The sequence below is a fragment of the Dermochelys coriacea genome, chromosome 4 (assembly GCF_009764565.3).
Source record: "Dermochelys coriacea isolate rDerCor1 chromosome 4, rDerCor1.pri.v4, whole genome shotgun sequence".
Lineage (NCBI taxonomy): Eukaryota > Metazoa > Chordata > Testudines > Dermochelyidae > Dermochelys > Dermochelys coriacea.
Window position 1 is genome coordinate 68,181,058 of NC_050071.1, and position 15,770 is coordinate 68,196,827.

Sequence of the window (15,770 nt, forward strand, 5' to 3'; positions counted from 1 at the left end):
CATCTGACTCAGATGATGAAAATGAACATACCGCTGTTTGCACTGCTTTGGATCGTTATCAAGCAGAACCCATCATCAGCATGGATGCATGTCCTCTGGAATGGTGGTTGAAGCATGAAGGGACATATGAATCTTTAGTGCATCTGGCACATAAATATCTTGCGACGCCAGCTACAACAGTGCCATGAAAACGCCTGTTTTCACTTTCAGGTGACATTGTAAACAAGAAGAGGGCAGCATTATCTCCTGCAAATTTAAACAAACTTGTTTGTCTAAACGATTGGCTGAACAGGTAGGAGGACTGAGTTCACTTGTAGGCTCTGAAGTTTTACATTGTTTACATTGGTCTGATGCTTTCTAAATGCTGTGCTCAGTAGCCAATACAACAAAGAGAAGGCTGTGCCTAACTTGTTCTAGAAACAAAACAAAACACAAGCACAGGGAATGGGGATAGCGGAAAAGGAAGGAAGGATTGACCAGAGTAGAAGCCCCCAGAAATAACCTTATCTGGGAGCCCTTAAACCCAGTCCAGTCCTTAATTTGAAAAAACTCTTTAGCCCCTTTTACTCTCGTTTCTCTGGAATATTCTTGTATTCTAGCTGCACTTTTCCACCCTCACAAAATATGAGGTGTACTAGGTTTGAGGCTGCACTTCAAGAATCCCCTATATAGTTGGTACATCATTCAACACTGAAGAGATTTTTAAAAACATATATGTAATTGCTATATATAATTTCCCACTTCTAGTGGGGAAGTTTCAATGTATGTAATTAAATAATAGAAAAGCCTTAAAAGTAATAATCTTGCTAAAGTCATGAAAAACACCTCACCATTTCTGTAGCAAAGGTGCAAAGCACAAACAAATGGATTCAAACCTCCCAGTTTGTTCCCAAAGCTGGAGTTATTGTTTCCATAACAAAGCTGTTTATAATGGGGAAAGAATTGTGGGTAGTATGGAGAGCACATTACCAGCCTTCCGATTTCCAGATCAAAACAATCAAAACCCAATCAAAACAGCTCCACTGAAGAGCCAGATTTACACACTAAAACAGTGTTTGGGGTAGACCTCAACTATGCCCTTGCCTAGACCTTCAGGCCATAATCAGCCATAATCATAATCACCTCTCTGAAATGCAAGTGAATGAAAGAGCACCGTCTAATATAAACAAAAACATATGTATTAGCTAATGAGGGGGAAAAGCTTCCACCATTTATCAGCAAAGCAAGTATTTGTTGTGCATATGTGGACAAGCAAACTTTTCCTTTTATTGTTCTTCTTACCATTGACCAATTTATACTGTTATTCCAGCAAAGCACCAAAATACACTATATCTCAAACTAAGGAGGAAAATACCATTTGATCTTAAAACTATTTAAAATCTCAGACAAATGTTGAAGTGAAATCTAAATGAAAGTAAATCCAAAGTAAGGTGTTCTTCATACATTTTTAAACTTAGACTGAACAACCTACTTCAAGTGAATGCTACTGGGAGTTCCAGAGCTATCAGGAATTATAACTACAGGCTTTCTCCACAAGGCTTGCAGGTAAACTTTAGAAGCAGCAAGAAATACGCCTCATCAGATTTTAAGCACTGACTATTGTGGGGCAAGGCCAGATGGCTATGGAAGAGTAGTGGGAGATAGATATATTAGCTCCAGGCTAAACAAATCCCTGGTACCAGGATAAGTGAAATGGCAGCTGCTCCAGGTCAATTAAGACACCTGGGGCCAACTAAGAACTTTCCAGAAGGCAGGGAGAAGGCTAAGTTGATAGGGACACCTGAAGCCAAACAGGGGCTGGCTGAAACTAGTTAAAAGCCTCCCAGTCAATCAGGTGGGTGTGTATGTCAGGAGCTGTGGGAAGAAGTTGCGCGGTTGGAGAGGCTGAGTAGTACACACCATATCAGGCACAAGGAAGGAGGCCCTGAGGTAAGGGTGAAGTGGAGCTTGAGGAAGTGAGGGCTGCTGTGGGGGAAGTAGCCCAGGGAATTGTACATGTCATGTTTCTAAAAGGTCAGCTACCATAGCCGATACTATTAGGGTCCCTGGGCTGGAGCCCGGAGTAGAGAGTGGCCCGGGCTCCCCCCCACACACACACACACACCTTTACCCTCGATTAATCACTGAGACTGGGAGACAACAGAGACTGTGCAAGGAAGGATAACTTCTCCTCACCTCCCTCACTGGCTTATGATGAAAATGGCTCAGTAGACTGTGACCCTTGTCTCTAAAGAAGGGTTACATGGAGGGTCACAGTGAGCCTCTGAGGCTAGCGAAATCCGCCAGGAAACGCGGGACCCACGGAGGCAAGTACAGAGCTTTGTCACACTATGAATGTAGAGAAAGAAGGTAGCTAGTGAGATATGGGCTCCAAAGTTTCAACTGTTTATCAGTGAGAAACGCAAATTTAAAAATCAATACTCTTATTTGGCACACCCCCAATACATGATAACTCAAATTGGTGAAAAGTGCTGCTATCACCTCCTTTTCATAAAGAGCCTGACTGTCATACTCGGTAGCCACTGGCATTTATGTAGTCTTATCAGGCAAAGCAGCCAGGAGGAATTGTTATAGTTCTACAGGAAGCTAATAAAGGCACAGGAAACAATCTCCTATTTCCTTACTGCTAACTGAAGAACTATTTGCCATTCAAAGGAATATCAAGCAGCAACAAGGAGTCAAAAATGGTTAGAACAAAAGAACTAAGTTTTCTTTTTTCAGTTTCATGAAATTTGCTGACATCCAGGCCGACCATAACTGACCAACGCAATACAAATACCAAAACTGCAGGACACGAATTAGAAACTTTAAATAAGGATTTACCTTTACAAATCTAGAAGAATCCTAAGTACTTCACAAACTAATTTACACAATATACTTACTTTAATTACAAGAAGTGATTGTAACTTAGCTACATAAAACTACATACAAATTTGGTCAGGAAATGGAGAATAGCTTATAATTGCAGCTACAGATGGAATTCAATGTAACAAGATAATCATTGAAATTGGAATGTATCCAAGAAAATTGGGCTAACTCCCCAACTCTTGTGAGAAGTGCCATAGGACAACAATAGATGTCAGAGATTTGGTTTTATGTCTTATCTAAAAGATGGCACCTCCAGCAGTACAGTATGCTCTATACCAGGCTGGAGCATTTGCTCACCACAGACTAAAAAGAAATAGTGTTGCCTAGAGTTGCCAACACCATTTTCTGCAACCGTAGTTAGTATGTCTGAGTACTTTGCTCTATCCCCTCAGATAAAAATAATCATCTTCGAGTGTTTGTGATTTTGTAACCCTTGACCAGCTGGTCTACGAAGATAATAAAAACTCCAATACTTCTGGTAACTAATTTATATGAGTTAGCAGGCAATAAATGTAGGAAGGCAACAAGGCTGCCTGTTAAATTACACAGATGCCAACACTGGGAACAGAATTTAAGAACTTCAACAACACAAGTATCTGCCATCTAAGCTGAAGAATAATTTCAATAATTGTCAGTAGTATTAGGGCTTTGGTATCCTTGCCCACATGCTAGAAGGTGACAAGCATCAACAATTTAGCAGGCCTGATTCCATCCAGCAGAGAGGACAACCATGGTACTCTGATATTACCTCATTTTTATTAGTACCTGATTAATTGCATCCGCAATTTTCAATAACCTAATTTAGGCATATCAGAAGCTGCTCTGATTTTTTCCCCTTTAGTAATCATTAAAATAGTTGTTACTATTAAATAGTTAATTACATAAGTAAGTAAAACCATGTACCTCTTCATCTTAAAAATTACATTTAAATATAATTTATTCTAATTTTGCAACTGACAGACAACATATATATTTGTGATTTTTTACTACTGTACTTGTTTTCATTAACGCTGAAAATGTGACAGGTTTCGAGGACCAAATAGTTCTGTATGTAGTTCCCAATTAACAGTGAGAATACGGTACAGATGCACATGAACACATCATTTTCTTTAGAATGCAGCTAAATATATGCTACTTACCAAATATTATCATTGTATTTTTAAAAGGAATCTTCCTTTTTATTTGAGTAATTGTAGCTTATGTAAAGGGAATCCAATTTATGTGCAGAAAGAACATTCAGCTACCCATCATCCTCTTCACAAAGCTTGTTAATAACTTCTAAGCTGTTTGTGAGCTTTAAGGTAAATGTTAGCTGTTACTTTAGCTTGGCATTTCAAATAAGTGTTAGCAGTTACTCTAGGTTGGCATTTGCAACCACCATTCGATGTCAGCTTGATTTCTCACTTGAACAGAAGAGATCTGTTTAGAAAAATAGTATATGCTCTTTACACTAAACTGATGCAAAACATTTCAGTGACAGACTTATTAGAATGCAATTCTCTTTTAAAATACAGATATAGACTTTATAAAAAACGTAACATGTTCAAATTCAAATATCATACTGTCTCAGGCTCCCTGATGGCCAAATTCTGCCCTTGCTAACATGCCAGAGCTAAAAAGCTGCAGATCTGTCACCATTCTGATGTATATGAGATTATATGGCATGGGAGAGAAGCATTGATGGGACACAAATGGGGACTCAGCATCCCCTTTGCATCACAGAATAACGTGCTGATATATTCCATGATAAACCATGAAAGAGAGATGGCACTTATACTGATGGATGCACGTGTTCCTATAGACCTTGGGTTGTCGTCACAGATGTCACTGATGTTCCATACCCTGAGGGTTAAATTGGTGCGGAGGAAGGGAAGTTTCTTCTTCCCCCACCACTAACCTCTTTACAGCAGTGGGTCTCAAACTTTCTTACTGGTGACCCCTTTCACATAGCAAGCCTCTAAGGGCGATCCCCCTAATAAATTAAACACACTTTTAAATAGATTTAACACCAATATAAATGCTGGAGGCAAGCGGGGTTTGGGGTGGGAGGCTGACAGCTCACGACCCCTCATGTAATGACCTTACGACCCCGAGGGGTCCTGACCTCCAGTTTGAGAACTCCTGCTCTACAGGAATTCCATGAAAAGCTTTGTCCAGGGGACTAGTTTTTGTCCTGTAGCTCTGCCTGGGTAGCATAGTCTACAGGAATATTAATTTGTAGCAGTCTTAAGTATAAAGTTAACATTTACCAGTAAACTCCAAACGGTATTTCTTCTTTGCACAGAATGGAAAATAACCATGGAAGCTCTAATGATGTGGTATAGCAATTGCTTGTAAATGTTAGCTGTTTAATGATAGCTACTATACCATTCTTCAGGATCTTTTGTTTATTAATCATCATGCTAAACAATATATTTTAAAACAATGCTTCACTTTTAAAGTCATTTATTGCAAACATTTTACAGCAATGGCATAATTTAACTTGCAAGTTACTTTGCGGTATATCACAAGATTCACTGACTGATGTCTATCATTTTCTTACTGTATGTATCAAGGTATCTTCTAATATGCAGTTACTCAGAAATAAGCTCATGTTATTTTTGATGTATGCTGATGGGCAGTCATTATGTTAATCATTTTAATGTTATATGTTCTGCAATATTCTATTTCCAGAAAATATTAGCTGAGTCAGAAATGTAGTAGATAGGTACAAGATATCAATGCCAGGGAAAAAATTTGATTTGGTTGTGGTTACCATTTTTTCTGGTCATATCATGCTACTTATCATTATCCTTTATAATTACAATTCACACATTCACCCAGTAAACAAAAAGAGTGAGAGTTTGTTTCCCACAGTAGCAGCAGTAGCTTGCTATTCTCTGTAAGCTCTAGACTGATGTTACATATTGTGTCAGATAAGCTTCATTTACTTGCTTTGGCTAAACTACTCTAACACATACAAATTACATTTTCAAGCTCTTTTTCCTCCCTGGAGGCAATCCATGCCTGTGCAAAGTCAGGCACAGATGGAGACTCCTTATGTTTAAGCCTAAGCATAGGCCCCCGGTTAGTCAAAAGAATTTATCATAAGGGAATGTAAGCATCTCTTGCTCATCTACCCTGGGTTTTTGGAGACACATCCATAGCACTTCTTTAGCCTGTCGTCACAGGAAAGGAAGCCCAACAGCTCTCCAGCACAGCTACACAAGTACTATCATTAGGAGGTCTATTCTGCCCATCTCAATTCACTGATGCCTAGATTTTCAAAAGTTTTGACAAGTTTACAGTGCTCAACGTCAGATAGCGGGTCCCTGATTTTTAGGACTGTTGTGGAGTCACAGCTTCAATTGATTTTAACAGTTCAGTTGGGACAAACACACACTGAGGCCTAAAACATAACTGGACTCCTCTGAAAACATAGGCTTTAGTGTTTTCCCATTCGCATGTGGGATGCTGCACATACAAGTTAGGCATACCTAGGGGTTTTTGTTTACTTAGAGTTTTGGGGGGAGGGGTTTGAAACGAGTGCACAGAAATTTTATATTCTGTATATAAATCAGAATTCTAATATAACTATTGGTCTCTCAGGGCCTAAAATATATAGTAGCAAATTCATCTGTCTTGCAATTTCCCTGAATCCAATGGAATTACATCCAGAAAGAGTTTGGCTTATTCTCACACACAGGCGTAAGGCAAAATATTTATTTGCACTCCAGCTTTTCAGAAAAATGTACGTTGTGAAAAATCAATGTAACCATGGAATATAAAAACACACAAGTTTTACAACGGCTGTCTACAACCACCAATTCATTCCTCATTATTTGCAAGTACCCTTTTTACACAGTGTTGGTGGAGGAATAGATTGAGGAGAAGGACATGTAAAACTTGCTCAACTAAATTTTTTGAGCCTGTCCTGCATTTCTGAATGCAAAGCTGCCCTAAAGCTAGTGGAAGGTTCTCCTTGCCTTGAAGAGATGTAGTACATGGCTATTATGGTAGCTCCGGTAAAACCCACCTCTCCGTGCCACAAGCGCATGGGATTGGCTGTGTAAAAGAGGGTGTGACTATTTCCCCCCCCCCCATTCCCTGAAAATCCCTGGCTGTCAGAATAGTCCCTTGGGGAGCCTTCAGGAGACTATAAATTGCTTCTCGGAACAATACCAGTGCCCCATGGCCTCAGGATTGAGATGGTAGTGCAAAAGTGGCCCAAAGCCACTTTTGTCCTCCACTTTTCTCCTGAACTGCACAGTGTGCACAAAGAATGGACCTGGCTCTTTATTATTTACATTTTATGTAGAACCCTATTGCTAACCATGTCTTCAACAATACACAGTGAGGCAAGCTGACCAGAAAATGTGTTATGTGGCTAAAAAAAAAAGTTGAGTATCTTTGAATTGCACCCATACTTTTACTCCCACAAAGAAATAGCACATTACGCTCTCGAGAGGCAGGCCACTTTGCAAACATATCCTCATATGTGTATACTGTGTTGGTGCTCCCAATATTGCTAGAATATTCATGTGGTTGAGGGCTCTAAGTAACCCTGCGCTTAATGATATTATTGAGAATGTCTCAGTATCAGCCAACCACCTATCTTAAAGTGAAAAATCCTTTACTGAAATAAAATATTTGGGGGAAGTGCTCCCAGGAGAGACTAGAAACATGCAGCAGTGCCAGCAGTGGTGGGTCTTGAACTTTGCATAGTCCTGAGGTCCTTCTGTTGGCTTAACCAGCATACACCTGCCCTTCACACTACTATACACTGTGAGGCTTCTCTCACTGCAGCCAGCCACGTGAATAGACAGGAACTGAAAGGTTCCTCCACCATCTCTAATGCAGTAATTGGGGAGCCCAAGGGAGTTCCCTACCAACCATTTGTTAGAGGACATACACCTTTTATGCACACATACTAGCCAGGGATTACAGAGCATCTTTCGGACTCTACTCAGGGAATAAGAGGGCGCGTTTCCCTGTTCTACTAAACTAGCCTTCTGGTTCTACCACCCAAGAAGATCTTTCTAATGGCTAGAGGACAGTGGCTTTCAAAGACACTTTCCCATCAAATAAAAAACACAACCTGCTGGTGGAAAAGGAGGGGAAGTAGTTACTCAGAGGCTCCTAAAAACCCAGAGGAAGGATAGAGGGTATCAATATACCTCATGAGCCTAGCAGGAGGGGAAGGCTGCTACTGGAGACAAAAATAAGATGTGGAATGGGATGGGATTGAGGAAGGTTTCTAGGTGAGAGTGGGAGAGAACAGAGGATAGAGAGAGAGAACAGCTGGGAGGACAATGGACCTTTTCTGTGAACCCAAATATTAGCCTACTTCAGTACAATGCTGGTGAACCTAATCAGATACCCACAAACACAGAAGAATCCAAACCAAGCATACATTTCAGATATGCTTAGGGTTTTATTGGAACAGTTTCAATTGCCCTATTCAAGGGCCTTCAGCTCTGGAAAGACATCCCTACCACACGATCTAAAGGAGAATCTCCATTAGCAGTTAGTAGTATTAGGTCTTTTATCCTGCGTAAATTGTGGCCACCGGACAGAGGGAGGACCACAAAGTTGAGCAGATCAAACCTGCTGTCCAGCAGAGGGCAGTTTTGAATATGCATTTTACTCTGCAATATGCAATACTCTGCAACAGACACAATTTTTTGTAAAAAAAAAAAAAAGTAAAAACTAATTAAACTTTCATGAACCTAATAAATTCTGCAAACTAGTGTGCTCTTCCCAACTACACATCTGTATGAAAAACCTGCAAACATTTGTACTCAGAAGTATCTGATTCTTTCCAAAATGATTTGATTCAGCCCTTCACAGGACAAAAATCACCCATAGTAGAGCACAAGACAATTCTACTGATTCTAATTAACTCTATGTGGATGTTAAACAAATGTGTTACTCTGTCAAAAATAATTTAAATCAAAAATTAAAGAAAGCCAATTTATTCTATGTATCATTTTACATGTTAGATTTTAATATATGAAATCTTAATTTGAACACTTTCCACTTCAATCTTTATCACTATTATGGAAAAAATTAAAATTTGTTCCAAGTACACAAAACTCTAGGCATTATCCAGTTTGATAAACACTGATTAGCACAGTGCATTTGGAAAAAGATACTTTTTTTCACTTCTAGGGAAAGGACATTTTTAAGGACATTCTTCGCTGAAATTTAAAATCAGAAAACAATGACTGCTACATTTGTCTTAAGCCAATTACCAGACCAAAAGAGTTTCTCAGTTTAAAATCAGTCAATAAATTAACCAGTATTTTCCACCATCACACACAACCCTGGAAACATGAGTCATTTGTTGTTCTCTAAAATTATTTCTTGAAAACTAAATCATACAAATGATTAAAAAAGGGAGGTTGTAAATACCACTTCTCTTTGGAAATTCAGTGAACTTTATTACTTTTCTTCCAGTTCATCATTAAAATATTCTCATTTGTTTTCTCCACACCCACACTTGTTTTCCAGATAGAAAGATTAACATCCAGAACAGAAAAAATGTTTGTTAAAGATTAATTGGGAATATATACCAAGCAAAAATTGTTTAAGGGGGCTGGGCAGCTTTAGCTGCTACAGACTTATTTTTTATATCATCTCAGCCTCGCTGTTTTGTAAGGTGTCACCTACTCCTGATAGGTATTTTAAACTAGAATCTCTGCCGCCCACCCACAAAACACTTTTCAAAACTTGGAAACAATTGTGTAGATTTTTACATTTTATGTGCATTTTTTTCATTAGATTATGATCCAAGAATATTCTCTTAAATAGGCGAAACCTGATTATTAATACTGGTGGAATATTTGTTGCTTTTTAATCATCTTTTTCATGAAAGGCAGGGGACAATGGATGAAAAACAAAACAAACTGATGCATTTTAAATGAAAATGTAGACTAATTTGTAGGCTATAGGCCTATATTTAACACAAGGAGTACATGCATATTAGTGAAACAGACGTTAGCATTAACATAATAAATATGTTTTCCCTTAAAGAGGAATCTTTCTAGGCTATTCCTCCCCCCTCCTCCTCCCCGCCAAGAACTAGGAACAAGAAACTAAAATGTTCAAACTGCCTTGACATCTGAAAATCTGCACGTGTATACGGAATAATATCCATTGTCTTTCAATGCTAGTGGGCTACATAGCTCATAAAAAAGTTAAACATTTAAATATTTAAATGAAACGTAACAAAAACCATGCTATTGGCACTGCAATTTGCAACCTCCTCTTTCAGCAATAATCCCTAAATATTTATAACCAGCCCCTCCCCATAATTCAGAAATGCATTTTAGTATATTGTTGTTAGTTTTATAGGAATTCAATTTCGGTCTACTAGAGCATGCTGTGATCAGGTGTAGTGCTGGTCCAAAGCCACAGCACAGTACATCCTGTTGAGCAAACAAAAATGCTAGCTACTGTGGACTGGCTTTTCCTATTGTATCAAATCAAAACCTTCCTCTTACCTCGACTTCCTTGCTCTTCTCTTTGTTTCTGCCCATTGAACTTCTCCCATTGCTGGCGGTCTCCCGCGCTGGGACTACAGAAATCTGTTGGAGGGGCATTTTGACAGTGCGGCAGGTTGCCAATACCTGATTGGATGCCTTATATCTTCACTCCCCCTGAGTAAAAAGAAAAGGAGTACTTGTGGCACCTTAGAGACTAACAAATTTATTAGAGCATAAGCTTTCGTGAGCTACAGCTCACTTCATCGGATGCATTTGGTGGAAAAAACAGAGGCACCTGTTTAGCCCACCTGTATAATTGTTCATATCCTGGCTTTGCCAAGCTCAGTTTCTAAACAAAAAGGGGAAAATATTATTTGAGACACTGTAGCACAAGCCAGTCTTCCATCAAAAAAGTAAAGCAAACCACATTTGGGAAAGAAAAAAAAACTGCACAACATCATAATCCAGAGAGTTTTGCATTCTCAGCCAGACGAGTTACTGCGAGTAATAACTACTCTGCCTTGTCACTGGAGCACCCCTTTCTCCCCCCTAGAGCATTGTGGGAGACCATTCAATTTCTGTGCTTCCTAATAACTGTCATGGAAACCAAGGAAACCTAGGTCTCACCGGTCCTTATTAGCAACTGCTTCCCTTTAATGGCACAGACTCCCACATTTGCAGCGGCTGCCACTTCTGCTTTTGTTTCCAGGCTGATTCCACAGGAGTCCACTAAGCACCCAGAGCCACTGCGTCGAGCTGACTAGGTAAATAGGCATAAGTCTGAACGGCTTAGTGTCCTATTTTGGAGCCAAATCTCCTCCTTGAAAAGCACGGACAGCTTGCTGTGTCCTTCGTGCGTCCACAATAATCTGTTTAGGTCAAAGGACCTGCCTCGAAGTGAAGCGCAGCAGTGAGCGAATGAGATGTAAAAAGGAAGACAAGACCGGGAGCAATTGCAAATGTGCCTTTCAGTGGTTGGTAGTAAGAAGTTAACCCTTTCCCATACCTTTCTTTCTCTGAGACAGCACCAGAAGCAAGCTCAGCAGGATAAGGCACAGGCACAGAGCAGAGCACACATGGCAGTTTTACACTTACACATGCATTCTGAAAGACCATTTGCATGAATGTATTACACCCAATAGCTGCTGCTCCTCTCAGGTTCCAGAAACAAAACCAAGGGAAGGGTTTCTTCTCCCCACTTTAAACTACAAAACAATAGAAGCAGTCCCCAAGTGTCATATTGCACAAAAGGGTATGGAAATTAAAGCTGTTTTAGAAATTTCTCCCTCCTAAGAGTGCTTTGTTTGATATATCTATTTTTAAAAACATTTTTTTAAACTTCTTAAGGTATAAGAAACAACTAGCCTAGAGCAGAGCAAATCATATTCTAAGTAGTGTTTTGATAACATAGTTACAGATGCAATAAAGAAAAATCTAGACAGAGCAAGCACCATGGTCTTTTATGGGCAACTTGCACATTAAGTAATATGTGAACAGGCTGTACCACATGTGTTTCAAGATGTCCTGAAACAGGTAGTTGAGTTTTTACTTATATCAATTAGACAGCTTATGCATATATATTGGATCACATTATTTATAATTTTGTGAAGAGATTCTCTTAACACCTTTTTCTTTACTGGGTCAACTACTATCTCTCACTTTACTGGATTAAAATAGCCTACTGGAAAGAACCCAAAAATAAAAGTTAAGGCCTGGTTTACCATTCCATTACTCCGGTTGTGCACCAGTGATTTCAGTGGAGTTACACTTGCATAAAACTGGAATAACGTGAAGGTGAAAGTCTCTTAGCAGTCCTATTGGAAGGCATACATATGTGTTACACCCTTTCTGTGGGAGCTGCACAAAATATACTGATATGCAGTGAAGTCACATTTACACTAAATACAAATGAAATCTATTTGCACTCCCAAATTTCCTTTAAACTTTTGATTCCTTTATTGGATTTCCACCTATTTACATTCAATTCACATATTTTACATTTTAAAATTAGTTTGAAAAACTCAGACCTTGAAACACATACAACATCAGAGGGGGATCTTTTCTGAACTTGGAATATAAACTAGAAAAATATGGGCATTTAAGCAAAGCACAACTAGAAACAGTTTACGAAAACAGTTCTATACATGGATCAAGTACTTTAATGGCATTTTGAGACAAGTAATACAGTTTTCAGAGTAGCACCCATGTTAGTCTGTATTCGCAAAAACAAAAGGAGTACTTGTGGCACCTTAGAGACTAACAAATTTACTTGAGCATAAGCTTTCGTGAGCTACAGCTTACTTCATCGGATGCATTCAGTGGAAAAATACTGAATGCATCCGATGAAGTGAGCTGTACCTCACGAAAGCTTATGCTCAAGTAAATTTGTTAGTCTCTATGGTGCCACAAGTACTCCTTTTCTTTTTAAGTAATACTGTGTATACCATATTGTTGAGCTTAGTGTATTCATATTAAGTAATACTGTTGTCTAAGGTTAACAAATCTTTATTAGCCTGTCAAAAGTTTTAAATCTCTAGACAAACTAACTTCCTGCTCTTAAAATCTATAGGATTAGGAGAAGCCGTGAATCTAGGTCTGCTTTGTCATAAAAGTCATCCACCTCCTTCTTAAAGCAACAGCAGAACTTTATTATTTGTGTGAGGGACTTGAAAGTGAATTTTCTAGTAAAGAGCAGAGTCCACATCTGCTTCTTTAAGTAAAAAAAAAGAAATGCTAACTTCACTTTGGATGCAGTACCACTCTAATTCTTCATTTTAAAGAATCTGTATTGAGATTCAAATCAGACATGTCTAGGTTAACCAGTAATCCATTAAAGCCTATGCAGATCTCTCTTAGTTAGCCAGAAAAAGAGCTTATAGGGTATGACAAGCAGTTCTTGGTAAGCTTGACTTTTTCCCCTCCCCGCAACCTATTTAGTTTATGAACCCCCAGTTTATTCTAAAACAGAAAGTCAGATCTAAAATCGAGGCAGATGCCTTTTATAGGCACAGGTTAGTTGCTGTACTGCAACTAATATACACCCCATCCTCCTCTTTTTCCTGAAATGCCAATGACAGATTTTAGGATGGAATATTTTACCCTTTCAGTGGCTGTCCCATTAATAAGAGGAAGCCTTTTGTGACTTCTTTGCCATGTGTACTGTTGTGGGGTCTAGAGCTGATGTTCTACCCCAAATCACAATCCTTTGGTCCAGCTTTACTTTCTCACTATGTACAGTATTTGTTCACAAATTGGAAAATGTAATATTTCAAAATATATTAAATATTTATTTCTAAGAACACCTCATGATCTCTAAACAGCAATATCCTATCTAAAAACTTCTTGGAAAGATAATATTGATTTGAATTTATAACGTATTTTAGCCAGAGTGACTCTTGGCTTTCTGAAATGATTTACAGACTTACAGATGCACCCAAGAATCACTTCACATCTCACTGAAATGTAGTTTCATCTGAGGTTAAACACTACACAAGAGAAGTGCAGGATAGGAAGTGCAACTACAAGGGAAATATTAGGTAGATGATATGTAAACTCTGTGCTAGATTTGGAAACCCTTCCCCAACCAGAATAGACCCTTATGCCATGAACAGGCCCACTGAAATCATTGAGACTTAGGGTGGCCAGATGTCCAGTTTTCTACCGGAAAGTCCGGTCGAAAGGGAATTTGAGGGTGTCCGGTCAGATCTACTGATCCGACACCCAAAGTCCGGTTACTGTGGGTGGAGGAGGCACATGGTCATCAACCAGGCCAGCCCCTACTCAGCCAGGGTCACCTCCCACTTGCATCAGGCAGCTGCAACTTCCAGCCCGGGCTCTGCAGGCAAGTCCCTCCTGACCCATGCAGGGAGAGGGGGAAAAGCATTGAGCGACAGAGGGAAGGGGGAAAAGAGAAGCAAACTGGAGGAGGGGCCTCGTGGTGGGAAGTGGCAGTGCAGGAGCAGGGCCTTGGTTGAAGAGGTGGGGTAGGGGTGAGGCCTGGGGTAAGAGGCGGCATAGGGGCAGGTCCTGAGGGGGAAGGGAGCTTCCAGCACTCCTACTGGAGTGTCCGGTTCTTAAATATTACAAAGTTGCCAACCTTATGGAGACTACTTATAGAAAAAGATGTTGTTAGTAGGATTATCAGCACCTGTTCTTTAGTTTCCCACATTGGAACTAGGCTAGAAGATGGGAATTAACAACACTGCTTTTACAAAAAAAAAAAAAAAATCAAAACACTGCTTTGTGCCATATGTCCGGCAGATTCTGGCTGTGTAGTCACCATAACTAGACTCAAAGGGCCATGCTAGTGCAAGAGAAGTGTAGCTTCCAAACAAGGTGTGGTTATAGGAGAGGGGCATGACTAGGATGCTCTGACACTGCTTCAGCCTCCTGCTGTGGTTGCAGCTTCTTGAAATCTTTAGTAGCTGCTTTGACCAGCCTTGCACTCAATAGTTCCAGGAGAAGGTAAATAGAAAGGGGAAGTTTAAGCCACTTTTTGCAATCCCTCCTTCAACTTGTTCTATTCCCAGTTCAGATGGACCAAAGTATCTGCTTTAGAACTTCCAGTTGTCCAGTGCTCTCAACAGTATGCTAGGGTATGTGCTTGTTAAACTGACCAGTCATCATAGGACCAAAACCTTGAACACAAAGGAAACCATAAATCACAAGAAGTCAGGCCTCAATCCTGGCTCCACAGAAACCAGCACTGTTCATTGTTCAGAGGGTCTGCTTCGTTCTTCCACATACTGAGCCTTGGACGGTGAATACCAAGTCAGGACTTATGGAGAAGGAGTGTGATTCATATGATTGAGGTTGGATGTAATGGATGCTCCTTTGGCCACTACTTACACTCCTATGCTTGGATCAACCACACTCTTAGTAGAAGTAATCAGATTTACAGGAACACTTGCGTGGCCTGAATATTTTTCAATGCTAATTTACACCTGTTTGGAGAGCACAAAAGAGTGAGCTGAAATTCTAATTATGTTCTCTCACTGTTTCTACGTTATACTGTAAAAACATGATTTTCCTCTCATACCCCTTTACATCAAGAATAACCTTGGTGAAATAAGAGGAGAATTAGGCCTATTATCTTGCAGGGTGACATCATGATACTAAATAATATCAATGAGAAGTTAGAAAATCGAAACTAATACCCTTTTAAAATTAGTTAAAAACACAATTTGCAAGGAAACATTACAACTATTGCTTTCCTGGAAGGTTATTTGCATGTTCTATCTTATTGCTATTATTTATAAAAATGGCATGTGTTTGCATGTAATAGAAAGATTTCAGAACAAAGCAAATTATAGTAGTGGCAAGTAAAACAATTTGATTTTTCTCGACGTCCTTTCATTTTTGGGCAGTAAAAGCTAGGCACAATGTAGTAGATTTTCAGATTTGGGGCTAAATGCTCAAGTGGTGAAAATCTGCACA

General features: G+C 39.5%; 1 protein-coding gene across 5 annotated transcripts in view; it reads right to left on the reverse strand.

Moving 5' to 3' along the window:
• MARCHF1 (membrane associated ring-CH-type finger 1) overlaps window positions 1-15,770 on the reverse strand; it is a 484,877-nt gene that overhangs the window by 271,703 nt on the left and 197,404 nt on the right. For 2 of the 5 annotated variants that reach the window (XM_043513291.1, XM_043513293.1), the window contains exons 2-3: window positions 10,637-10,683; window positions 10,353-10,515 (exon numbers count right to left, since the gene is read on the reverse strand). In XM_043513291.1, the coding sequence (XP_043369226.1) occupies window positions 10,353-10,451 (99 nt within the window). In that variant the 5' untranslated portion in view covers window positions 10,452-10,515; window positions 10,637-10,683. Of the gene's footprint in view, window positions 1-10,352; window positions 10,516-10,636; window positions 10,684-11,340; window positions 11,424-15,770 lie in introns of those variants that run through there. The other 3 variants (XM_043513292.1, XM_038398892.2, XM_043513290.1) reach the window with 3 other exon arrangements.